Raw genomic sequence first — 25,778 nt, 5'->3', positions numbered from 1 at the left:
AGCCCACTGAACAGGCCACCCGCAACCTTGCTGCACAGTAGCAAAAGACAGCGCCCTGCGTGGAATGGCTGGGGACGGGCGACACTCTGAGGAGCGGGCACCCTGGCCTGCGGGCAGGAGCACAGGAGGAGGCCCTGCCCACCACGCAGCCCACCCAGCGGGACAGGGCACGAGCCCTAGGAGCACGGGCCAAGGGGAAACCAGATCCCTCCGTCGCCCTAAGACAAAGCCCTGTGCTCATCTGCTGAGCACAGAAACGCTCTGCCTCAAGGTCACAGGCAAAGCCCGAAAGCCCTCTCCTATAAAGCCGTCCAGCCTCGGGGCCAGCGTGAGGGGCAGCAAAGAACTTCAACTTGGCCTGCGGCCTGCCTGCCGCTCACCGGGGAGGTGGAGCCGGGCAGGGTGCCCACTCCCTGGCTCGCTCCCGTCAACGGGCCCTGGGCAGGAGCGGCTCCCGCCTCACGGGAGGTAAATGACGCGGCACTGCTGGTCCGGGCCTGAAGCTGGCTGCCTGTTCCCAGAGGTGCGGGCAGAACGGGACACACACCTCAGGGCAGTAAGTGGGAGCAGAATGCCCGCTGGTGCCCCAGGAAGTGTGAACACCAGTCACCTCCTCTGTGCCAGGCCCCACCCGCGGATCTGAGTGCCGTCACCCCTCCCAAGTCCCCTCGCTCCAAGCCTCCCAGCTTCCCCACCAGGTCCTGGACTCAGAGCTCCAAACAGTTGTTTCTGGCCACACGGGTGCCTCATTTCTGTTTCGGGGGCTTGATGGGTATATTTTGCCTGTCCCATTAGAAAAAGACCTCCCCAGAACAGGCCCACGTCACCTCCCTCCCACAGTCCACAGAGGGCTCAGGCTGCCATGGGAGGCTCCTGGTTCAGGGGGGACTGACTTGGGAAAGATGCCCACAGTCCCCAGCACCCAGACCGCCTCCCGCCTGCGTGCAGCCTTACCGATGACGGTCAGGTGGGTACTGGCAGTGATGCTGGTGACCACGTTGGTGGCAATGCACTCCCACTCCCCGTGGTCCTCTTTACTCAGGGCTCGGAACTGGAGGCTTCCGCTGGGCAGAGCGTTGTGCTTGCTTCTGCTGGGCTTCCCTACCTTGGCCAAACAAGGGGGCAAGGAGGGCAGGAGTGGGTAGCAGGGGAGGAGCCAGGTTGGGCAGGGAGAAGAGAAGCCACCAACACCTCAGGGGTCGGAGGAGACGGAGAGGAGGGTGCCCGAGCACTCGGCCTACAACCCTCCACGCCCGTTCCTGGGAGCCCTCGAGGAGTCACCCGGATCCTCGGCACCTGGCCGCCAGGACAGAGTCCCTCCCCTCCACCACATTTCCTGGGAGCTCCAGAACCCAGAGGTACCTTTCTCCAAGTGATGACAGGGAAGGGGTCTCCTGCAGCTGCACAGGGGATGAGCAGCTCCCGGCCGGCCTCCTGCCGGTACTCCCAGCCTGGTAGCACCGTAAAGTACGGGGGGTCCTAGGGAGAGCACAGCAGGGCCATGAGAGCAGGCGTGAGGCGGACATCTCGGGGACCCGCCGCTTCGAGGCTTCTTGCCGTCCTGGCCTCACCTTCAGGACAAGCCGCGCCGGAGCAGACTGGCCCATGGTCCCCAAGGTGTTGTAAGGCACACAGGTGTAAGTGCCAAGGGCCTCCTCTGTGGCCTCCTCGATTCTAATGGAGCCGTCCTCCATCAGGGTCCAGCCTAGATTCTGCCGGAGCAAAGAGCAGAGCGGGAGCCACGGTCAGGGGTCACACTCAGTCTGTCCCGACAGGGCCAGGGCCAGGGCCAGGGCCAGGCAGCACACTAGCCACAGGGGTGGGGCTGTCCTAGTGCCCTGCCGGACTGCACACCCCATGGGAAGCAGCTCTGTGCTCTCCAGAGTTTCTGCTGGGGAGGGGAAGGTTCCTGGCAGGAACCAGGCCCCCAGGGGCAGCATTGGGAAGGTGTGTCTCATTGGGACCCCATGTGCATCTCTCTAGCACCTTCTCGACCTGCAGGGGGCGGCCATCCTTGTTCCACTTGACCACGGTGGCTGGTGGCTCTGCATCCACAGGGCAGCGGATATAGCCGTGGATTCCCACGGGCACGTAGATTACGGGGGGCATGTTGAGGACACGGGCTGGGTCTACAGAGGGGTAGTGCGAGGTAGGAGAGAAGAAAGACACAAGGGAAGTCAAGGAGGGAGAAATCCAGGCAGGGGCGGGGCCGCCACACGGCACCCGCAAAGCACAGCCTTTCACACCCTGCACCCGCTGAGTAAACGCTTCGAGTCCTCACTGCCCAACCCAGAGCTACGTGCTGGGTCCACCGTGGGTAATGAGACAACAAACCCTGGCCCTCCTGGCCTACAGCCCGAGGCCACACTGAGCCCCGGGCAGGCTACAGACTCCTTTCGTCTACCCAGCCACAGTGTCCTCAAGCACTTCTGATCTGAATGCTCCGAGGCACCTGGGCACCCGGGCCGCGTCTGCAGCGCTTCTCAAACGCTTCCACTCATGAACTACACCGGGCAGGGCTCTCAGGTCCATTTCCCAGCCCCTCCCTAGACTCCCAACCTCAAAGTCCACATTTGACCACACCCTCCCCACCTGCCCCTTACCCCAAGTCATTACCACCAAGCCACCAAGCCGGCTCCCCTCTCCACATCCTAAGCCAAAAGAGGAACCGCAGTCCTACGCATGAGGTAGGCAGAGGCCTAACCACAGGTGGCTCTTCTCCTGTCCCTCTGCTCATTGCCCAGCCTCCCAGGCCTCAGTTTCCCATCTGTGCAGCTGAAATGCAGACTCAGCCTTGGCCACGGAACAGATGACGGGCTCCTGGGACAGCAGCAAGCACCGCACATCCTGTCATAGGGTGAGTCATCACCTTTCGATTCTCCTCAATTTCCCTGAGGGCTACCAAGGCAAACGATCCAGAACTTCCAGGGCGGCAGTGAGGATGAATGAGCTGGTATCTTTTAAGCATTTGGAGCTCTTCAGAGAACAGCATTACATAAATACCAGGCCGAGTTATATATTTAGACATAGCTTCCTACTTTTGTATGGTAGAGGGTTTTTTTTTTCCTCTAAGGTTTTCAAAGGGTTTATGAATGGGAAATACTCTGAACACTGCTTTTTAGCAGAAATAAAGATCCTTGTCTCACCCACCTGAAAACTTCACCCCCCGGATTCTCTCTGAAGACAGGAAGGAGGTAAAAAAGGACACGTGGGAGCGGGGGATGGCGCTGGAGAGCGGGAAAACAGCCCATGGCGCCGAGGACAGGGCCTCAGCAGAAAAACAGCCCATGGCGCCGAGGACAGGGCCTCATCCTGGTGAGACCCGTCAACCTTCTGAGACTCCCCCTGGCGGCTCTTTCCCTTCGCCACGGCCACCTTCCTGCACAGGTGACGCAAGCCAGCCGGGTGCTGCTCCGAGAGGTGTCTTCCCTTCCCTCGGTCCTTCATGTCCAGCACAGCTTGGGGCTCGTGGGAAGTCACTTATAAGTAGCTTCTTGACTTGCTCTTCCTACTGCAGGTCTGGGGGGACAGACTGGATGCCCTGGGTCACAAGCTTTCCTTGGGCCTCACAGCTCTTAACAACGTGGGACTCATCATATAGCACATGCTGCAAGTCCCTGCAATCTGCTGGCAGCAGAAGTGGAGAGATGTGCCTCTGCCCCAAGCAGCAACATCAATGCGCAGAGAAGAAAACAGTAAGAACGGGAGATCAGGAGGTCCGGGGGCTCCACCTCCACACCCACTCAGGCACAGACCCAGCTCCGTGAAGCTGGGTCACAGGTGAGCAGCCTCCTGGGGTCACCAACTGTCCTACTTGTCCCCAGTTCAAGTGCTGACTCCGGGTCTCCAGACTGTCACCCTTCCCACTCCGCCACTCCACGCCTTTGGAGGTAAACAATTCTCCTACACCAGCCTTCAAGTGATGGAGAGCCTGTCACCTACAGCGACAGCGTGGGGCCTTTGTTGCCTGAGTGACAGGGCCGTCAGCAAATCAAAAGGAAGAAATCAATCCTCATAACTCATCTTTCTCTTTCTTTCTCACAAAGATCAGCTCGCCAGGGGGTGGGGAAGCTTTTGCTCGCACAAAAGCCCCGCATTGTTCCAGCGTGAGGAGCAGCTCATGCATTTGGAAATCTGGCAGCCCCAGGGGAGGGGCCCGAGGACGCCAAGAGCCAGTCAGGCGCTGGCGGAGCTGGACCCAGTCACCCAGAGGAGGGTCCCGTCCCCCTTGCGCCTCACACTGTCCAGGATGGGGGAAGGCGGAGAGCTGGCTGGAAACCTAACCCGCACAGGTTCAAGCTACACTTCCTCAGATACCTGAGGAAAAAGCCCCAGAGAGCATCTCATCTGAGGCAGAGACAGAGGCGTGGGCCAGCACTCGGCAAGCGCAGGTGTTCAGAAGGCCTGTGGATCCCAGAACCCAGCCTGAACCCAGCTGATGACCATGGAAGACACGAGGGCAGGTTTCCCTTCAACTGACCAGCCCGGGTGTGGGCTGCTTCTGGGCTGTCCTTCCTTCCTGTGTCAGTCGTTCCTCCACCCATCTTCCCTGAAATGAGGCTGACCTGCAGCCTTCAGTCTGGCCAACACGGTCTGAACCTCCCGGAACCCCCACCAACTGAGGCTGTCTCTTGCCCCTACTCACACTGCACAGTCAGGTAGGCCGAGGCCGAGGGGGAGCGGCCCAGGCTGTTGCTAGGGACGCAGGTGTACTTCCCTGCATCCTCAGGCTTCACCCGGAATATGATCAGGGTCCCATCGATCAGGATCCTCACTCTCAGCTTCAGGTCACTGTTGAGGAAACAAGGAGACAAGAAGGGGAGGGCATTGGCAGGTAAGAGAAGAGGGTCTTCCAAGGAACATCAGAGCAAGGCAGCGATGAGTCCCCTCACCCCCATGCATGAGAAGAGGCCCGGCGTGCCCTCGAGCTCCTAGGCCCCTCTCACGGCCCCTCTGTGCACACGCTGGCCCTCATGGGTGGGACAAGTGGACTGACCACCCCTCTCCAAGTTCCCAGAGCCCAGGGCAGCCTGCAGCGGCTCCTGCTCGGAGCACTGGCCCCTGGGCACCTGCTGCTCCTCCCCCAGGAGGTCGGGGCAGGGTGCTCACTTCTGAAAGTAGACATTCTCATCCTGCCAGTACCAGGTGTAAGTGAGGTTGCCGGGATACGCCTCCGCCCGGCAGGTAAGCAGAGCATCCTGGGATATGTTGACAGTGATGTTCTCAGGAGGGGACACTATGAAGGGAGGCCCTGGGGACACAGGAAACAAACATGACCTCACCTGGCAGGGCAAGGGGGGACAAGAGCACCAGGGCCTCTGGGCAGCTCTGAGATGCCTCAGGAAAGGTGCTCTGAACCCTGAGAGGGAGGGCTGGGGCAGCACTGGCCCAAGAGTTAGCGGCACAACCCCAGGCAGTTGTCATGGAAACGCTTCTAGCTGCTGTAAATGCTCAGGTTCTTACTCTCCCTGCAGGTCCCAGAGATGCAGGTGGTGCTGGACAGGGCCCCAGCGTGCCCCACCCCTTTGAGCCAGGTGTAGACACCTTGGCACATACCCGCCCCCTGTCTCCATGTATAACCCCTCTAAAATGCTGGCCCCCCAAACTAGCCATCTAACACCACACACACAGCCCTACACACACTCCCAGTCCTTCCTGCCCGTCTTCTCTCCAGCAGAGCTTTGGGCAGGAGGCCTCTAGGAGGTGAACAGCCACTCATTCCATCCAGGGCAGCTCGGGCACAGGAGGCAGGGGGAGCAGAGAACAGAGGGTGGAACTCCAGCAGTCCCCGGTGCTAGCTTCCCAGACAGGCTGCAGCTGCCCCCTGGCTGGCTCTCTCCTGAGAGGCCAGCTCTCCTCCAAACCAGAGAGGGACCTCTAGTCCAGATGCCACTCAGCACACCCAGTCAGAAGACAGGCAGGAAGGGCATGTGCCCCAACAGCTACCACCAACCCTCATCAGCTCCTCCCGCAGCGGGTGGGAGGCAGAGCAGGGGGATGGCTCAGACAGAGAAGAGATCTTGCCGCCCAGATGCCACCCCTTCTGAGCACTCTGGGGCCCCAGGCTGGGCAGATTGGCATCTCCAGGTCTGAGAGTGCAGACCCCAGCTCTACCAAATGCCCAAATGACCTCAGTGTTATTTAAACGCTTCCTGGGAGATACAGAAACCAGAAACCCACCCAGCAGGGGGCCTCGTGCCCCATGTGATAGCCACAGAGGCCACAGTGGGAGCTCCAACATGAAGTGCATGGTGTCTGGGAGGAGCCCTGCCCAGCTCTTCAAGGGCTGCCCACTTCCACCTGCCCCCAGCTGTACCGGCCAAGCTCTGGGAAAACCCTCCACAGCTCTGCTGGCCTGGGAGTCCCTGAAAAAGGCCCGAGGCACAAAGAAGCTGGAGCCATCACTATTACCTTGGACGAGCAGGTGGGTGGTATGGACTGCCTCTCCCTGGATGCTGTATGCACGACAGGTGTAGGCACCTCTGTCCTCCCGACTGACCGATGTCACCGTCAGGCTCCCATCACTCACCTGGACCAAGGAGAGATGGAGCTCAGCACCCACTCGTGGGCCCCACCAGCACCATCCTAGGTGGAGGTGGCCTCGGGGTCATGCACCTGAGGGATACAGAGGCAGGTGCCTCATTTTTCATCTCCCTCCAACAACACAGACACCAGCCGGTCTGCCTGCTGTTTCCATCTCCCCTCTGTGCCTTTGCAGTGTCACTGGTCAGGTAAAGTGGGAGACAGCCTTGGAGAGGAAGAAAGGGGCAAAGGAAGGGAGAAGGGAGTACAGTGGCCCCAATGAAGAGCCACATTTACCTTGTATTTCCCACTAGCACCAAGGAGTGTCCCCTCCTTGAGCCAGGTGACAATCGGCTTCGGGTTCCCAAAAGCTGTGCAGGTCATGGTAACACTGCCACCCTCCTTGGCCTCAATGTACTGGGGAGGTGTTTCTGTGAAGGTGGGAGGAGCTGCAAAGAGACCACTGAGGCTCAGGGTGGGCTTAGCGGGCTGGTGCCTCCTCGCCACGCCACCCGCACCAGGCACCACGCACCACACCATGCGATCCTTGTGAGCCTCTAGGCTCATGCCTGACCCTCTTCAAGGTGTAAGGATGAAGGCAGGAAGGGGGAGACAGGTAAAATACTCTGCGCATGAATCCTACACAGGGAGAGGGGACCTGGAATTCAAAGTCAGTCTGGCTGTGTCCAAATTCTAAACTTGTCCCATTGTACTTGGCAAATTCCCAATAGACGCATGTTTGTTGAGCATCTGCAGGGAATCACTGAGCTCAGCACTACAGCAGGTGACAGACAAGACAGCTCTCCCCTGGCTTCCACAGAGCCTGCCTCTGCCGCCAGCTCCAGACTGTCCCATCATCCTCTGTCTTCCACGTCACGACCATCCACGACACCCCTGCTTCCTTAACCCCCGCCCGCCAGGCCCTCACATCCGAGCATCTGCCATGTGCCTCCATCTAGGCTACCTGCCTTTATCCGTGAACGCCAGGCTGCTCCCTTCTGAATTCTCCTCTAACTATGCAAGCTTGTCCCCCTACACCACCACCTGTGTTAGAGTTTTAACTAAAATTCCATCCTGTTGGATAATCAGCTTTTAAGAAACTTGGTCTCATTTCTCTGAGCTGCGTGAGGAGGCGATCTGTCCATCTGGACGCCTTGGACTATTGGTTCTTCTGAAATGACAGGGAGGGGCCCCCACTTCTAAACACTGGCCCTGGGGGTCCACAATGCCATTTTAAGCTCATCTCAAGGCTTCCAAAGCTCAGGACCCAGTTCACGTGCCAGCCTGCCACTGGTTGTGTAACCCTGGGCAAGTTACTAAGCCTCTCTGGGCTTTACCTGAACTCCTCCACCCTCCAGAATTGATATGGGAAATAAATGAGAAATAAGTGTGTAAAAGAATCTTGTAAAATGTAAACATACACAGTCATTATCTCCCCAGGAGCATCTGAAGCATTAATGAGAAGATTTCAAGGGGGTCTCTCCTCTCCAGACAGCCCTGCCCTGGGAACTAGTCAGAACATTTTAGCATTGGTGCTCCCCACCCCTGTCAACCTCATCTATCATAGTTTCCCCTTCGCTGTGCTCTAACCACACTGCCTTCTTTGTCTTCCTTGAATGTGCCAAGAACATCCAACCACAGGGCCTTTGCATCTGCTATCCTCTCTGCTTGGAGCTCTATCAAAGACCTCCCTCCTTCAGCTCATACAAGTCTTTGCTGAGATGCCATCTCTGCCTGACCTGGTCAGCAGATCTGAGAAGGCACTTCTAGCATTCCCTATCTCCTTAGGCTGTTTTATTCTCTTTAAAGCACTTATCACTAACGCTCCTGAAGAGCAGAGATCTTTTCCACAAATCCCACTGTATGCCCAGCTTTTAGCACAGTGCCTGGCATGTAATATAATACAGCACTCAACAAATATCTGTTGAATGGATGGATGAATGAATGAATGAATGAATGAGCGTACACATGCACACACGTACAGACCAACACAAACGCAAACACATTAAACTCCTTAAGAGCATGAACATGCCAAGACCACCTTCTTCCATAATCTTCCAAGCCCTTAGCTCAGTGTGGGCACATGGGGACACTGGGAAAATAAATACTGAATGAATTAAGAAGCACACTCCATCACACACAACAGACATCCTCAAGATTGTCAATTCTCATCCAATGTCTAATACAACAAAAATAATGATACAAATCATCCAAATCCTGCCCGGCCAGCGTGGCTCAGCGGTTGAGCGTCGACCTATGAATCAGGAGGTCATAGTTCAATTCCCGGTCAGGACACATGCCCGGGTTGCAGGCTTGATCCCCAGCAGGGGGTGAGCAGGAGGCAGCAGATCAATGACTCTCATCACTGATGTTTCTCTCTCTCCCTCTCCCTTCCTCTCTCTGAAATCAATAAAAACGTATAAAAAAAAAATCATCCAAATCCTTACAAAGGGGCCCTGCACTCCTCACTTCCAGGCCTCTCCTCCTACCCTAAAATGTGCACTCATCTCCAACAGAGCTCCCCCTCCCCGCCCGCCAAGCCTGCCCCCTGAAACACAGTTAATACAGCCACAGCCTCTACTGCCTCCGGCATCAAGCTTAAAAGAAAAGATAATAAATTAAATTATGTCCTGAAGTGACAAATTAATTACTAATTACATAATTACTTTATTATTTAGGTGCTAATCAGGAAAGTACTTTGAACAATTTCAAGTTTTCAGGAAAATAAGGGTTTGACTCTGGATTGTTTACTGAATTAGGTGTTAGCTTGCCAGCTGCATTTCCCGGCTTAATTCTTTTTTACAAGTGCCCTATAATTAATAGTGCAGGTTCGAAATAGGCTGGCCGCGCCTCCCAGTAATTCACCGACCTAAGGCGAGGCTTGGCTGGGGCTTTTCAGGTATTTTATATGTGATAAAGAAATACTTTGGCTTGTTTCCACACAACTGATCTTCAAGAAAACGCAGAAGGAGAAGGAGATGATCTGTAATTCTAATTTTTCACTGGCCTTTCATTTTCCAAAGGTGATCCCTGTCAGAAAATGCCTGACATTAAACATTCTGGTTTGGAAGCAATGGGATGCTGGGGCTCCAGACTCCTTCAGCCACGACAGTGTTTATGCTAGAAGAAACCTCAGGACTCAGGATGCTGGAAGGGAGAGTAAAGGAGAGAGGTCTCACTTTCACCGTGGGAGGGTCTATGCTGTTCTACCTATTCTGGAGCCAGGCACCTTAGTAAAGGCAAGTGGTCTGCGAGGAGCCTGATTCTAAAGCCTGGAGCGGATGGTGCACATTCTTAGCTTCTCCACCTAACACTTCCACGTAAACAACCTGCCTGCGTTCCCTGAATGCGCCAGATCTCCTTCCTCTGGGCTTCCAAGCATGCTGTTCCCCTCTGCCTGGAATACTCTTCCCCACCTCCCAACCCTGCACCTGGCTAACTCCTGGTCCCTGATCAGGTCTCTGCACAGGGTCGTTTCCTCTGAGACATTCTCCCTCCCCTGGGCTCCCAAAGCCCATACTGCAACTGTCCCTGGACTCGACTGCCCACCGCTGTAGCCGCAGAGCCTGCCACAGAGTGGACAGTCAAGAATGCGTTTTGAGTGGATAATTACTGGTGGATGCACCGCAAGCACTTTCAAACTGTGACCATCCTCTGCATCTTCCAGCCTGAAGTGCTTCCTGTGCCACCATATCCCTACGGATACATTTTCATCTGATTTCACCTGTTTTTTCTCTTGAGAAGAAGGAGGGACAGCATCTCACACATAATTACCCACATGTAATTAACATTTCAGACACTGGGCAAGACAGTTTCTTACCCAGGGCTTCACTTATCCTCAAAACAGCTTTGCAAATAGGTATTGTCTCTGGTAACTGAGAAAACAAGCTCAGAGAGGTGACTTAAGTTGCCCAGGATCATACAGCTAATGTACAATGGATTCATGAAATAAACTAAATCTTTGCAGGGCCTTTTCCATGCCAATTCCACTCCAAGCAATTAGGAATCCCCAAAGAATCAACTCCCACTCGTGCAAAGGAAGACAGAGACGTAACAGAACACACATCCTACTTCCTGCCCTGCGAGTGTCTACTGACGCCTGGTGTCTCAAGTTGCTGAAATGAACACCAGCAGAGGACGGGAAGGAGAGGAGGCGCTTCGGAGCTCAGCCGGTGCAGGAAAGGTCACAGGAGAGGGAGCAGCGTGGGGACTTCTGGCTCAGTGTTCAGTGAAGCTTTTAGCAGCGGGTTTACCTCCCTAATTATGTTTTGCTTGGGCTAATATTAAGATGAGTTTTCATTCCCAGCACACACAACAGCTTGCATCAAAAGGAGGTGACTCAAAAGCTTGCCGGGTGGTGGGGACAGCCCACCCAAGATTTAAAATCAGCCTCCAATCGGTCTCTTGGGGCTGGCTGAAGAGAGCCGACTGCATCTAATGGGTCCAGCAGCCTGGACCAGAGGTCAGCTTTTCCCAGAGGTCAGCGCTCTGGCTGAAATACCCTGTGCTTCCAGAACACTGAGTGGGTTTTCAAGCCAGGACACATGGCCTGACCTGAGCCCTGGGAGGATGACCCAGCCCCACAAGGTGGGGCAGACAGAGCCGGCCCTCAGGACAGATCAATGGTGAGAAGCTTCCGAGCCAGGAGCCAGGAACATCAATTTCTCTCTCCCAACCACAGCATCTCTAGTCACAGACATCAAAGCCATAAGGACCCACGCTGTGTGCTCATCCAAAGCATATACGCTGCTAAAGCCCGGTAACTAGCACAGTGTCTGCAACACAGTGGTGGCTAAATATGTTTTGTCAATCACTGAATAAAGAAGAACGTGGATCTAGCCAGAAAAACAAAACAAACCCTGCTCCCCCTGCACAAGGGGGTTCACTTTTCTTCAAATTTTCTCCCCAGTTCCAGCTTCTCCTGGCTCCTCCAGAGGACCTCTTCCCAAGTAAGGATGCCCAGTAACACAGGGGGCTCTCCATCAGGGGACACCCGGGGGCCCAGCCCCGGTGCCATTACCCTGCAGACCAGGCTCCCAGCCTGGGCCAACACCAGAACCAGCATGCTCCCCGGGGCTCCACATGGGGCTTCCTTGAAAAGCATCCCACACAGCACAGTTCATTTAACCTGAGCCATAAATAACTGACAGCCATTAAGACTGCTACTCTTCCTAGGATTCTTTCCTGTTCCCTTTCATTAGACAGTAAACCAGGTCCAGGCAGGCAGGCACTGAGCCTGGGCTGGCTCAGCATTGTCTTTTCACCATCTGGTGCAAAGCTTGGCGCACAGTAGACCCTCAGTACATACTACGCAAATGAATAAATTTAACAAGGATCCAAAACGTCACCCTGAACAGGAAGACTACAACGGTGGGACTCTGGGAATTACACTCGAGAGAGAGAGGCATTTCCTGGGCTAGCAGGGTCTTTCCAAGCCTGGGAAATGGTGCCAGCAGTTATGGCTTTGGCCTCCACAAAGCCTTAGCCCTCCTGGCTTCAAGAACCAGATTCCTGACTGGCCAGCATGGCTCAGTGGTTCAGCATCGGCCTATGAACCAGGAGGTCATTGTTTGATTCCCAGTCAGGGCACATGCCCCGGTTTGGGGCTCAATCCCCATGGGGTAGGGGGCATGCGGGAGGCAGCCTCTCTCATCATTGATGTTTCTATCTCTCTCTCCCTCTCCCTTCCTCTCTCTGAAATCAATAAAAACATTTTTTTTTAAATGAACCAGATTTCTTCCTCCCAATAAGGAGCTGTGATGCCATCACCCACAGCAAACCCTTGCCTCGCTCAGGGAGCTGCTCCACTGAGGCACCACACTGTCCTGGGGGGGCCCCAGGAGACAGCTGAGGGGGCATAGGAGGTGGAACCCAGTGTGCCCAGGCTCCTCTCTGCAGCAGGGACTTGGAGCAGGGATGGGGTGCACCTGAAAAGAGGCTTCCCCTACACCGGGCCCTCAGAGAGTAGGCTCCTGGGCCGTGCCCCCCCCGGAAGGGCCGTACTCACCGTTGATGGTGAGGTGCACCCAGCTGCCATTGTGGAAGGTGTCATACTGCTGGTCCAGCATGAGCACTTTGCACTCGTACCAGCCCTGGTCTTCCGAGCGGACCTGCTCCAGCCGCAGCGAAGCTTTGTCATGGAGACTCGCTCGTCCTGGGGACAGGTGGACCAAGAGACCCAGTGGTGAGGCCAGCAACTCGACACCCCCACCCCAGCTGAAGGCACAGGGCCCATCGTCGCCTGCAGATCATTTCCCATGGCAGGGCCCCAAAATGACAGCTGGCACCAACCTCTGGCCGCAGGTGCCAGAGGAAAAGGCATAAAGCCTTGGCCAAGGAGCCACGATCCTCCCCAGCCCTCCAGCCTCAGCTGGCCCATCCCAGCTGCAACTGCAACTCTGTGGTGCTGAGAAGAGCCTCAGTTCCTTAGAATACTCCCCTTCTTTGGGAGATCTCTTGGGACAAAGGGAAGGCATGAGGGAAAGAGAGCTGAAGGGATAGAGGGAGGGAGAGAGAGGGGGAGAAAGGGAGGGAAGAAGGGAGAAAGGGAGGGAGAGAAGTTGGGGATCTAGGCCAGGCCCCAGAACACTTCCATTCAGGTGGAGTGACACTCCTCTCCCAGCTGGGTCTCACCCCCACACCCCCTCTGTCTGGCAGACGGAAGGCAGGCTGGGGACCAGGGTGCTAGGATCCCCTCCCAGCCTGACCCCAGAGCCAGAGACGCTGCTTGCCCAGCCAGAGCCCTGCAGCCCCAGGAGCTGAGGCTCCAGGCCTCTAGGCCGGAGGATGAGGAAAGGGCTGGCCAGCAGAGCAAAGATGCCAGCGGCCTCCTCAACTCTGTTCTCTCCCCCTTAGGAGGTCATCTTTATCTCACGGCCTGCAGGTAAGACGTGCAGCAGGAGCCCAGCAGAGTGGGGAGCAGCGCCCCCTTTCTCTATGACAAGGGAGGGGGCCCAGGCACCCTCAGGGTCCTCCTCCCCTCACCCACCACCTCAGCCCACCCTTCACCACAAGGTCACAACCTCCTCTGCCTTCTCCTTGTCTCTGCCCTGGCAATCTGCCTAGAACCAGATTATCAAGACCAACCAGGCAAAGGAGGAAAGGAGACCCAGGCGCAGGAGGGAGGGAGAGAAGCGGAAGTGTTCTCAGAGAAATGCAGCACAGACCTCAGGAGCCAGAAGACAAAAGCAGTGTCCCGCAGCTTCCTCTCTTCCTTCAAACCCCAACACACAGGCATACACAGGCTCACACACAACACTCACATGCTCACACATGCACACACATGCACTCACACGCTCACACTCACATGCTCACACATGCACACACATGCACTCACACGCTCACATGCTCACACACTCACACATGCACACACTCACACGCTCACATAAGTACATATGCTTACACATACACATGCTCACATACACTCACATACACATGCTTGCTTACACATGCACACTCACACACACATGCTCACACAAGTACATAGTCATGCTCACACATGCACACATGTACATACTCACACTCACACATGCATGCACACACATGCTCATACACTCACATGCTCTCACACACTCATACACACGCTCACACACTCACATGCTCACACTCTCACACGCACTCACATGCTCATGCACTCACATTCACATGTTCACACATGCACACTCACACACATGCATATGCTCACACAAGTACATACTCACAGAACGCACATATGTACATACACACTCATGCACGCGTGCACTCACATGTTCACACATGCTCACATACAGGCATACACACGTTCGCACACACCTACATGCATGCTCACACATGCACTCACATGCTCCACTTGCACGTGCCCTGCCCTGTCCCCCTCTCCCCCTCCCGCGGCAGGTCGGCTGGTGCTGGAAGTGACTCAGTGGAGCCCCTGCTGGCAGGAGCAACTGTGGCAGAGGAGGCCGAGAGCACGCGGCGCCACTGGCGAGACATTCTCACACTCAGGAGGAAATGAGGCCCAACTTCAGAGCCAGAGGGAGGTGTGGGTACAGAGGGAGGTGTGGGTACAGAGGGAGGTGTGGGTACAGAGGGACCGCGGGAACACCACAGCTGCCGCTCGCTGCACACGCCCAGTCGCAGCAGCTCTGACTCAGCCCCAGGGCGCAGGGCTGCCCTCCGCCGGCCTGGCCCTCCTGCACGGCGGCCTTCTAGGTGGCCCCCTTCTGCTTCTGCCCCTGCAAGCCACGGGCTCTGTGGTTCAGGAGGGCTTCCTGTCTGCCTCACCGCCTCTTCCTCTCCTCCCACCAAAGTCCAAAGGATGGGAAGAAAGAGGCAGGGGCTGGAAAACAGAGCTAACAGACCAGTCAGAAAAGAGAGGAGGCAACAGGTAAAGGGAGCTTCTGGGAGCCTGACCAGGAGAACTGGGACCCTGAAGGAGAGGGGCAGCCCTGCCAAAGCCAAGGAAAGGAGGCCAAGTGGCCCAGACCATACCTGCATATTCAGGGTCCACATGGGGCGGGTAGTAGCCAAACTTGATGAAGATGGGGATGGGCACCCCGAACTTGAACCACTCGACAACATAGGGCGGGGGCTGTCCTGTCACCGGGTGGATCACGTCGCATCGCAGAACCACGCTCTCACCGGCTCTTGCTGTCACAAACTCGGGCTCTTCTCGCAGGCCGTGGGCAGCTAATGGGACAGCAAAGTTGGGGATTAGAAAAGGAGGTGACAGGAGATCCAGCCCTGGCAACCCCAGAGGCAGCCCCCTGCCCACATTCAGGGACCTTTGCCTCCTCCCCAAAGCCAGGTATGCCCCAGCCCTCCGCCTAAACAGGAGCTTCCTCACTCCCCAGAGGGGCCCCAGTGCGCCCTCCACCTCTCTCCCAGCCCCCAACCATGACCCACAGGGGAGGAGGAGGGGGGAGAAGAGCAGAGCGAGGCAGTTCCCTCCAGTCCTGCAGGCCAGCCCTTCCCTACCCAACCCCAGCGAGTGGAGCCATACCATGCCCTCCCCGTGACAACCCCCAAGAACTCTAAGGGGTCTGGACACTGAGAAGATGGAGGGGCTCAGGAGACCTGCAGCCAGGGCTGCTGTGGCCGAGGGTAGACTCATGTCTGTCTTCCTGCGCCAGGAGGTTTCCCACCAGAGACTGGTAGGCGCTCCCTGCCTCCTTCCCTCCTCCGCGCCCCACCCCCACAGTCTGATGTTGGCAGCACAAGCTCGAGTGCTCCACACAGGAGCAGGGAATCCCTCCCAAGCTGAGCAGAGGCTGCTAGGGCAACACTAGAGAGAAAACTCGGCCAAGCCCCTCCTCCCACTCACTGCCGGACCTGCAGCGGTGGGGGGCCTCCAGCCCTCCAGCTTCTGAACCCCAAGCCCATCAGGCTGCAAAGCCTCAGGTATCGCCATTAGGAGAGCAGGATGCTGGGGACAGAGAAGGGGCCTTGGGACCCCTGAGGGGAAACCACCACTGTGTAGGCGGAGGACAGGCACACAGCTGGACAGGGTACACCCATCTTCCTGGCACAGGAGGGGGACCAGGGGATAAGGCCTCCCCAAGCTGGAGGTCAACACAGACGCTGCTTCACACTCCTCAACAGCATGCTCCTGGACCCCTAAACGAGGGGTGCAGCCCCCACCTTCAGCCTGACACCCCTCACCAGGGCTCCTTGCCCACAAAGTCACCTTGTCCAGCTTACTTCCCAACCAAAAGGGCAGCCTAGGGAGCCCCTTCCTCCCGCCTTCCCTCCCACTGCCCAGCACCCCGGAGGAGAGCAGGGCTTCCCCCTTCCCCTCCCGGGCCCTGGGGCAGCACCATGGACAGCGGCTGCTGAGGCTGGAACCAGAGCCAGGGCCCTCCCACCGCGGCACAGAGGTGCCCAGAGAGCTGTCCGTCCGTCCGTCCGTCTGTCTGTCTGTCTGTCTGCCGGCTGCTCTGGGTCTGATCCTTAACGCGTCCCTGACCCCTGTGTGCTCCTGCCTGTTTCCTCATTTCATCTTTGTCTCTCCTCACGTCTCTGTCTCTGCCCTCCATGCGGTGATTCTGTCTACTTTCTTGTCTCCTTGTTTCTATGTCTCTGGCAGAGGGAGAGAGAGAGAGAGAGAGAGAGTGTGTGTTGGGGCTGCGTGGATTTCTGCTCGGCTGGGCGAGGGGAAGGAGTGCTCCGTTTTCTCTCCTGTGTGGACTCTGCCCCTGTGTGCTTCGGTGCTTCCTCCCTCTCTCTGTATGTTGTCGGTACGTCTCTCCTTCTCTCCCTCCCCCTCCCCCTCTCCAGCTTCTCCCCTGCAAGTTGCAGAAGGAGGAGGCAAGACCTTCCAGAAGCTGATTGGCTACCGGTGACATCACTGTTTTCTAGAGAAAGAGCTAAGATCACAGAGTATTTTTGGAGCAGAGTGTTGCACTCACCTGCCTGAGGCCCCAGCAGGTTTCCCAATTCCCCCCACCCCCAACCCTGCTGCAGACTCAGTTTGAATTCCAGCCCCTCAGGGAAAGCATGAAGAGGGCCCTGCCGCAGTGAGTGCCTCCCCCACAGCCCCAGGGGCACCCAGATAGGCGCAGAGCCTCCTCCCAGCATCCAGGCGCACAAAGGCTGATCCTGGGCCCGGAAGGAATGGGCTAGCCGTGGATACCACGATGAGCAGGGCGTCGCGTGCATCTGCATGTGTGAGCATGAGTACATGTGCACGTGTGTGTGTAACTCTTGGCAAAAGGACATGTGGACGTGTGTGGAAGTGTGTGTGGGTAGGTATGCACATGTGTGTGCAGCACAGGCTTTCGAGGAAATGAAAAGAGGAAATACAGAGCCTGGGGGAAGAGGGAGCTATTCCCGGGGTGTTAGCCGTGGGGGTGTGGAGGCTGCCCACAGTGGGGGCTCCTTCCCAAGGCTTGGGCACTAGAGCCTAGGGCAGCACAAAGCCGGGCCGAGCCCAGCTGGGCGGATGGCTGCCCACTTCTATGGTGAGGCTGGGCCCTGGAGCTCTCTGCTGGGGCTGAGGCTCTGTGGGACAGGTCCAGGAGGTGGGTGGGCTCAGGGCTCCAACATGGTTCCCTCGGTGCCAGCTGCTTATTCGCACCTCCTGCTGCCTAGGGAGGCAGCCTGGTTCACACCTCCCCTGGGTCCAGGAGCAGGCCCCCGGTTTCCCCCCACCCCCAGCCAGCCCCTGGGCTTGGGCCTGAGCATCCAGGGAGGCTGACCCCCTAGCCAGGCAGCCACATCCCCCATCCCTTCTCAAGGACCCTGTCCACTAGGGACAAGCAGTTCAAAGAGGAACCAGTGAGATAAGCATCCCAAAGATGAGAAAAGGCAAAAGAGATGGAATTCCCCAAGAAGGAGGCAAAGGCTCTGCTCGCCTCCAAATGCAGTCCCGCACTCCTGGTTTTCTGAATCCTGAACTATTTATCAGCTTTCTTCATCACCTCACCTCACCACACACACACACACACACACACACACACACACACACACACACACACACACACACACACGTTCTCTGTCACCCACAGGCACTTCTCCCTAAGCCTGATTCTTTCTAAGCCAAAGCATGTCTAATAAAACACTTTCTACCGAAAAGCTCACTACAAAAAAAGAAGTAAACAGGCTGGCAATGAAGAGGGAAGAGGGCTTGATGGGGGGAGACAAGGGAAGTCAAGCCCAGGGGGACACCAACCCAAACCACAGAGTGAAAGACATTCAAGAAGCAAGAAAGGAGAGACACGGAGATGGGTAGAGTGCAGGCCAGACACAGGAAGAGCCCAGCCCAAGGCGAGAAAAAGAGAGAGAGAGAGAGGGAGCTCACAGGCACAGAGGACTCAGTCACTGAGACACACACTCAGGCCTTCAAAGGACCCAGAAGCAGGAGGGGAGCGGAGCTGAGGCTGTTCCTTCAGGGAACAGGTGGGCTTCTCTCCAGCACAGCGGACTGGAGCAACTGCCCACTGGTTATGAATGGAAAGAGGGAGGGAGGGAGGGAGGGAGGGAGGGAGGGAGGGAGGGAGGGAGGGAGGGAGGGAGGGAGGGAAAGGATGGATGTGACCTAAGGCAGAGAGAAGCTGCAAGGATAGAGGTCCCCAGATCCCCTTCCCCATCACAGAAGCTGGAGCAGCCCAAAGGGCTGGCTGCAACGTCACAGGGAGAAGCTGCCGTCTGCAGGGCTGAGGACAGTGGGAGGTGTCCTGGATCCCACATACCCAGTTTAAAGAAGTCTGGATACAAGCAGTGCCCTGAGCCTAGCCAACCGGCACCTTGGGGCCCTGTGAGGCTGTTTTACCCCAGTAGGGGAAAGATAGCAGGGAGCAAAGGAGCATGAGGCAGCCCCTGAGATCTGGCTGACCTTTGGAAAGCCCACGGGGTACAAATCTCCTGCTCCCTGGGCCAGGTGGTCCACTGTAGGGAACCGAGTCCAGGGCTGCCATTGGATCCCCATGAGCACAGAACCAGGAGGCGTCCTGGGCCTGGCACAGCCCCATGCCTGACACACACAACAACCTGGAGCACTCCCAGGGCCAGGCTGCGGGGGAAGAGCCCGAAATGGGGGACACTCTAAATAGCAAAGCAGGTGCATGTGCCGGTGCAGGGCAAGCTTCAGCTTCCTCTGCACACCTGCCACACGCCAGGCTCTGTGCTGGGCATATAACACAGAGCTCATTTAATGCCCACGCTGCCCACCTGACAGAAGAACTACCATTTCCATTTCACAGACCAGCAAACCGGGAGGCTACTCAGCTCTGCCAGGTCACTAGGTGGCAGGTGGGGCAGCCTGCATGTCCTTTTTGCTTGCATTCATTCATGCTATCCTGCAGACCACAGGCCAGGCACCAAGGCCTCTCCCCAATGCACCTAAGAAACAACCCCCCCCCCGCCCCCGCCTCTCATCCCCACAGCATGCTCTGCATGGGCTCTAACAGTCAGACTCCTGCAGACCCCACAAGGATGACAGGCAGACATTTCAGAAGGCAGCTGGCCGACTCAGGCTGGCTCGGGCTGGCTCTGAGCTGTGTCACTGTACCTGAGACTCAGGACCTCTGGCGGGCTCTGGTGGCCACTGAGGTGAGGGGAGACCATGAGTGAGCACCAGCCTCCACGGTTCATGCACACAGGTCCTCTTCTTCCGTTCCTTCTTCCCTCCCCCTCCTCCTCTGGGCACCAGACTCCCAAACCACAGGCCTGTTGTCTAATAATACAAGCGACAGCCACCGCCACCTCCACTACCAGCCTAAAAATAATCTCTGCTGAGTCCAAAAAAGGCACAGCCCCTGGTAGCCCCCCAGTCATTCCTCCTGACAGGCCTGGAGGCTCCCAGAGATTCCAGGCATCCAGAGACTCAGGCTCCCTGGGAGGCACTCGCCCAGAAGGACTGTGTGGGGAAGGCAGAAGACAGACTCCCTACGCTCTAAAGCGAAGCTAGGAGCACCCTCAAAGTGTGTGCTGCAGGAGATGCTGTATTCAGAGCATGAAATGCTGTCCTTATTCTCCTTTCCACAAGGCAGGTGGGCTACAGGTCGCCTGGACATCATTCGGCCTCCAGCGAGGGACCCACCCCATGCTGGACAGGTCCTCAGAGAAGCCCCCGCCTCCTCCCATCCTCCCATCAGTGTTCTCACAGCCTTCTGACCCCACTCCCCTTCAAACCTCTCAGGGTCGAAGTCAGAGGTCAGGTAAGCCCAGACTGGCCCTGCCAGGAAAGCTTCCCACAGTCCGAACAGCAAGGAACTGGGAAGAGGGGCAGGAATGGCAGGTGGCCTTCCTCCTGTGGGCACCTCTCCTCCCACCTTCTCAGGTGGGCTCCCCAGCAGCCCACAAAGCAGCAATGCTATTCGCTACATCATCCTTCCGAGAGCCCTTCCCCCAAGAGCCACTGACAGGAAGCAGCCAGTAATTCAACCTCCACTCTGCTCCTTTAATGACTCCTCAGCAGAAAGGCAAAGCCACACCCACCCCAACCCTCCCCACCTCCTGGGGGGGGGGGGCGGCACCTACACACCAAGCGTGGCCAAACGCACGTGTGTGCTCCAGAGCCAGCAGGTAGGCCTGGCCGGGTGAGCACACAGTGGGCTCTGCCGGCCATAGGGTCACAATCCTCAGGTAAGGTGCCAGGTGGACAGCATCAGTACGTGGGCAATCAAAGCCCCATGTGTACTCACGGAGAAGCGTCAGCATTCCCTGCTCTGAAGCTGGGGAAGGAGGACGGTGGCTCAGCTCCACAATTGTGGAGAAGAACCCGTGTGCAAGCTGTCTGCCAGGCTGTGTTGGTAGGTGCCTGTGACCAGGAGAGAGGTAAAGGGCCTAGGGGCAGAGGGCAGGCCAAGAGGGAACTTTTGCAGTCCCCTCTTCTCAGGATGGCTAGGCCAGCTCCCTCCAAGCCCTGGCCACATGGAATCTTTCCCCACACCCTAACGGAGGCCCCATCTCTGCTCACCAGTCTGCTGCTTATTCACGCAAGAGAAAACAGGAAAGCAGGAGATTCCGAAGAAAAATAGGTCACTTCCTGGGGCAGACTGAACTGGCCCCTGTGGGCAGTGCCCCTGAGGGGCCAGGCTACAAGCTGCTCTCCAACCCAGCACCCTCTTCCATCTTCCATGGAACCCAGCCCTGCTCTGCTCTGGGCTGTACTAAATAACAATCAGGGGTGTCAGAGCCACTGCAGCAGGACACACCTGCTGTCAGCATTCCCAGGAGCTCTGTGTGGGTTTGTCCCCCCACTTAGGCTTTCTCTCAGGGAACTCAGGCATCCTTAAATCTAGAGCCTGGGGTGGGGCCCCAACTTTAGAAACTTCTGGGCTGCCTAAACTCAGGTGCAGAGCCAGGGGTAAGGAAAGCGAGGCATCTGCTCTGAGTCTAGTCTCTGCCACCCACAGCACTTGGAGAGGAGTGACTCCCCACCTCGTGCCTGCAGACAGACTGCCCCGTCTGCTGCATTCCTCACATGCACACACATACACACAAGTGCACACAAACATACATGCACACACGGGCGTGCACACACACACTCACATACAGACACATGCACGTGCACACATGCATGCAGACATGCACACACCTCCAGACAGCTTGAACCAATTACAGCTCTTCACAATCCAGAGCCACTCTACACAAGCCGCTTAACCCATCCTAAGGAGCACACAGAAGAAATCGCACCCCTGAGCCCCTGAGCCCAAGCGTGAGCAGGCCACAGGATGGAGAGGTGGGTGTTAGTGGAGAAGTGTGGTGAATCTCAGGCCTAACCCCCTTCAGGGTTTATCTCCCCACCCTCACTCCCTGGGCAAGGCAAACAGGAAAGTGCCCAGCATGCCAGGGAAAGAAAGGACCAAGGGAGAAGAGAAAGCAGCCGGCCAGGCTCTGAGAGCCGCGCCCCAGGGCCAGCAGAGGGGAGAGAGAAAATGCAGGCACCTGGAGAAGGCAGAGCCAGGAGCCAGGAAAGAGGGAGGGGCAGGGAGATGCTGGGTTTTAGCATCTCCCCAGCTAGGCAGCCTCTGCTCCTTGGGTAACCAGATCCCACTTTCTATCTCAGAGTCATAAACATGAAACCACCCAGCTCTGGGACCTGACAACTCCAAGTCAGCAAGTGTTGGGCCTCAGGCCAGTAGCTGAAAGCTGATTCTTCCCACTGCCCCTCCTCAGCTTCTCCTCAGCTTCTCCCAGGGCACACGCCGCCCGCTGCCCAACACAACTCTGCCTCTAACGCCGGTGCTAGGGCCGCGCACCCTCCCCCCCACTCAGCCACTTCCTGAGCCGTGTCCTTTCTAGCTGATAGGCTGCCCATGAGGTCCCGCCAGCAGCCTCCAGGTCTAAATCTCCTCCCTCTCCTTCATTACCAAAGGAAGAACACAGAGGGCACTGGTCCAGCTACAAGCAGGATCTGAGTCAGAACTCTACTTTATTTGGGGACACTGGAGTCAGGGATAATCCAACCACAGAATCTGTGGTAGACAGGAGAAGGGAGCCTTGGGAACCAAGGCCCAGAGTCCGCTAAGCCTGGTCCAGGGTGCTCCCCCAAGCTTGCTCAGCAAATGTCTGCGATGCTGAGATTCCAATCACCATCTTCCAGACTCCAGATATTTCTCTAGTCACTCTTTTCTCCACGCCCTCCCCAACCTCTCCACTGACCTCAATCCCCTCCAGACACACAACTCAAGTCCAAAGAGGGAGCTCATCCCCACCTCTGTCCCATCCCAACAATGCCTGAGGAGCTGTCCCCTTCACCCCTGCACTAGAGCAGCCCCCGCTTCAGGCAAACCCTAAGCAGGGCAACTCAAAGCCCCTCCCCCTCAGGAATGCCCCCTGGAAGTCAACCCTGCCAGTCCTAGAACAGCTGAGCTCTCACGCAGAGCCAGTATCTGAACGCGGCTGGTTGTTTCTCCTGTGAGCAGGCGCCCGCCCTGCACGCCCCCCTTCTCCGTCTCTGCAGGCCCCCCTTCTCCCTCTCTGCAGAGGGAGAAGGGGGGCCTATGACCTGCTGCGTCCTTCCCGCAAACCTCTGGCCACTGACAAAATTCCAGTTTTGCAGACCTTTCAAAGGCTTTCCAAGCAGCCCAGTGGCCTGCATACCCTCCACACATCTTCCTGGGCTGCAGAGGGATAAGAGGCAAGGTCAGCCCATGAAAGGGCACTTGGTTCCTGACAGAGGTACCTTCTAAACTTCCCCCCACGATACTCCAGGTGCCCAATGCCCTGAATGGCCCAAGGGAAAGAAACAGAGAAAAAGCCTGGAACCCCAGAGATAATGAAATAATGATAATGATGATAACATTTATTGAGCACTTACTATATAACAAGTAGCCACTCATTAGTAATAACATTTATTGAGCACTTACTATATAACTGGTAGTCACTCATTTCTTTATAGCACTAATGTTCACAATAAACCCTACAAGCTCAGCCTGTTAACCCCATTTTCCATTGAGGCAAGTGACATTTAGAGAGCTTCAACAACTTGCCCAAGGTCACAAGGCCAGTAAGTGGCAGAGGCAGGATTTGAATCCAGGCCATTTGACTCTAGTCCGATGTCCTTAACTACTACACATAGAGCCTCTTTAAGCTTAAAAGACCCGAAGACCAATAAGGGGTGGTAGGCAGGGGTACATGTCAAGCCATCCCAAACAGAAGGCCCTCTCCAAACCCAGAAAGAAGGCATAACCTTCATGCCCAACAACATGCAATGTTGGGAAGTCCTTCTTTCTGTCTGGCCTTTTGGTGTGTTGCTGCAATATAAACCCATTTTCCTTTAGTCTGTGCTTAAACTTGCAAAAAGTCCATTCCCTCACCCTGACTTCTCAGCTTTAGAGGCTGTTTCAGAGCCTCCCTTCAGTGTCTCTTTTTTATTCAAAGATCCCAGCATATCCTTTTGTGCTTTCAGTGACAGTCCCATAGCAGGAATGTACCAAAAACTGGAGGGGAGGCTGAGGGCACTGGAAGACTTCAAGGAAACAGGGGAAAGAAGAAGCCGGAGGATAGATACAGATTCTCAAGCACAACTCCACCCACCTCACGCCCATCTCCATTCTATAGGCTCCTGCAGTCTCCTTGGCCTGTTTTCCCACCGGACAAGTGGAGAGTTTTAAAACCAGCCAGGTCGCTATACCATTTAACAAAATCACCCCTCCCTTACCCCCCTCTGGTTGTTTTCAGACACCCAAATAGCACGGGAGGCATTCCATTCCAGAAACTTTCTCAGATCACTGCCCCTCCCCCACGCAGCCCCGGACCGGGTGAGGGGGGGACCCTGTGAAAGGTGCCTGCCCCCCCCCCCAGCGCGCTGGGAGCGGCTCCGCTTGGCGGGCCCACCCCGCGGGCTCCATCCAGAGGCGCGCTCTCCGCCGCCGCCGTCTCCCCCAGGCTTCGTGAACTTGCCCGCCGCCGGGTCGTGTCTGCGCGCTGGGAGCCGTGAGCTCAGAGTCCTGGCACCCTCCAGGCTGCGCTCCCACTTCCATACAAGGGCCGAGAGCTGGGGGTGCCACCCAGCGGCTCGTAGATCGCTTTGCCCGTCTCCAGAGCAAAAGCCCGCGCGTTCACGCGCGCATCGCCCAACTCCCTGGCTTCCCCCGGGTCTCTTCCCAGCTCAGACGAGGGGCGGGGAAGGAAAGAGAAAAACCTCCCCGCGCCCCGAGGTGCAGCAGTGGGAACCCCCTCCCCCGCTGCCCTTGCCCCCCCCCCCCCCCCCAGCTGTGCCTCGCAGCCTGGGAGGGCGGCCGGAGTCGGCCTGGATGCGGCGCGCTCGCAGGGAACTTTTACCCGGCCGGGCCCAGGGGCGGCTCCGACAGGCGCCGGCGGGCGCCCGACAGGGCTAGCCAGAAGCGGGCCCTCCTCGGAGCCCGCCGGGGGACCCCCGCTCTTCTCCTCTCCAGGGTCTCCATGCGCCCCCCGCCCTGAAAGCAGGATCCGACCTCTGGCTGCCAGGATCTGTGGTCAGCAGGGGCGCGAGCTGCAGCGGCGGGCGCCCAGGGCCGATCACCCGGTCCCTTGGCCGTGGGTGCCGAGTCCCAAGGCTGCGGGTCGCACCTTCCTGCAGGGCCCGTCTGCGGAGCGGTGGCACGAGAGTGCTGCAGCCTGCCCGAACACCCGCAAACTCCCCGGCACCCAGAGTTGGGAAAGCCGCCGCCTCCCCAGCGCTCGAGGAGCCCGCTGCTCCGGCTACGGGCACCCGGCTCGGCACGCGGGCGGGAAGACCTGGGGCCGAAGGTGGGCAAAGTCGACCCCGATCCCAAGGTGTCTTTTTTCCCGAGTGCCCGGCAGCCCGAGGGCTGGGACCCCCTCCCGCCTGACCCTCCGGCCCGCGGCCCCCGGCCCTCCCCGGCAGTGCCCCGGAGCGCGCCCGGCCAGAGCCTGAGCCTCGCCCCGCGAAAAGGCGCGGTTCTCGGAGGGGCCGGGGAGCCCGAGGCGGGGAGGAAGGAGAGGAGCACATCGGGAGGGGCAGAGCAGGGACGCTGCACTTCAACTCACCTTGAGCCGCAAGACCTCGGGTGCTGATCACACTTGCTATCAAAGTGGCCACATACCAAATCATAGTACTACCGCGCGCCAGCCAAGAGCCTCATCCTATCGCAAAGTGCTCCTGCGCCGCACACTTCTCGCCGAGCGCCGCTCCCGCCGGCTCGGCCCGCCTACGCCCCGCGCTGGTGCTGCTGCAGCCCGGGCGGCCCGCTCCCCATCCCTCCGCGGCTCCGTCGGCTCGGCGCGCAGGCTCCGGGCCCGCGCAGCGGCACCTGCACTCCAGCCGAGGCAGCGCGCAGCCAGCGCCGCGGTGAAGCCTAGCCGGCCGGGCCCCCGGCGCCGCCCCCGCGCCC

The 25,778-nt window shown here is 57.5% G+C and overlaps 1 protein-coding gene across 2 annotated transcripts in view; it reads right to left on the bottom strand.

The window, feature by feature from the left end:
* Positions 1–25,515, bottom strand: part of IGSF9B (immunoglobulin superfamily member 9B) — a 46,650-nt gene extending 21,135 nt beyond the window's left edge. For both annotated transcript variants that reach the window (XM_081122531.1, XM_081122532.1), the window contains exons 1-11: positions 25,435–25,515; positions 14,989–15,186; positions 12,530–12,676; positions 6,820–6,971; positions 6,412–6,529; positions 5,110–5,251; positions 4,646–4,791; positions 1,987–2,129; positions 1,572–1,712; positions 1,363–1,479; positions 955–1,105 (exon numbers count right to left, since the gene is read on the bottom strand). In XM_081122531.1, coding sequence (XP_080978657.1) covers positions 955–1,105; positions 1,363–1,479; positions 1,572–1,712; positions 1,987–2,129; positions 4,646–4,791; positions 5,110–5,251; positions 6,412–6,529; positions 6,820–6,971; positions 12,530–12,676; positions 14,989–15,186; positions 25,435–25,498 — 1,519 coding nt within the window. In that variant the 5' untranslated portion in view covers positions 25,499–25,515. The remainder of the gene's footprint in view (positions 1–954; positions 1,106–1,362; positions 1,480–1,571; positions 1,713–1,986; positions 2,130–4,645; positions 4,792–5,109; positions 5,252–6,411; positions 6,530–6,819; positions 6,972–12,529; positions 12,677–14,988; positions 15,187–25,434) is intronic.
* Between the last annotated feature and the right edge of the window lie 263 nt (positions 25,516–25,778).

Source organism: Miniopterus schreibersii (assembly GCF_964146895.1).
Source record: "Miniopterus schreibersii genome assembly, chromosome: 20".
Lineage (NCBI taxonomy): Eukaryota > Metazoa > Chordata > Mammalia > Chiroptera > Miniopteridae > Miniopterus > Miniopterus schreibersii.
The sequence above is the reverse complement of the archived record's forward strand: the minus strand, read 5'-3'. Positions and strand labels throughout refer to the sequence as shown.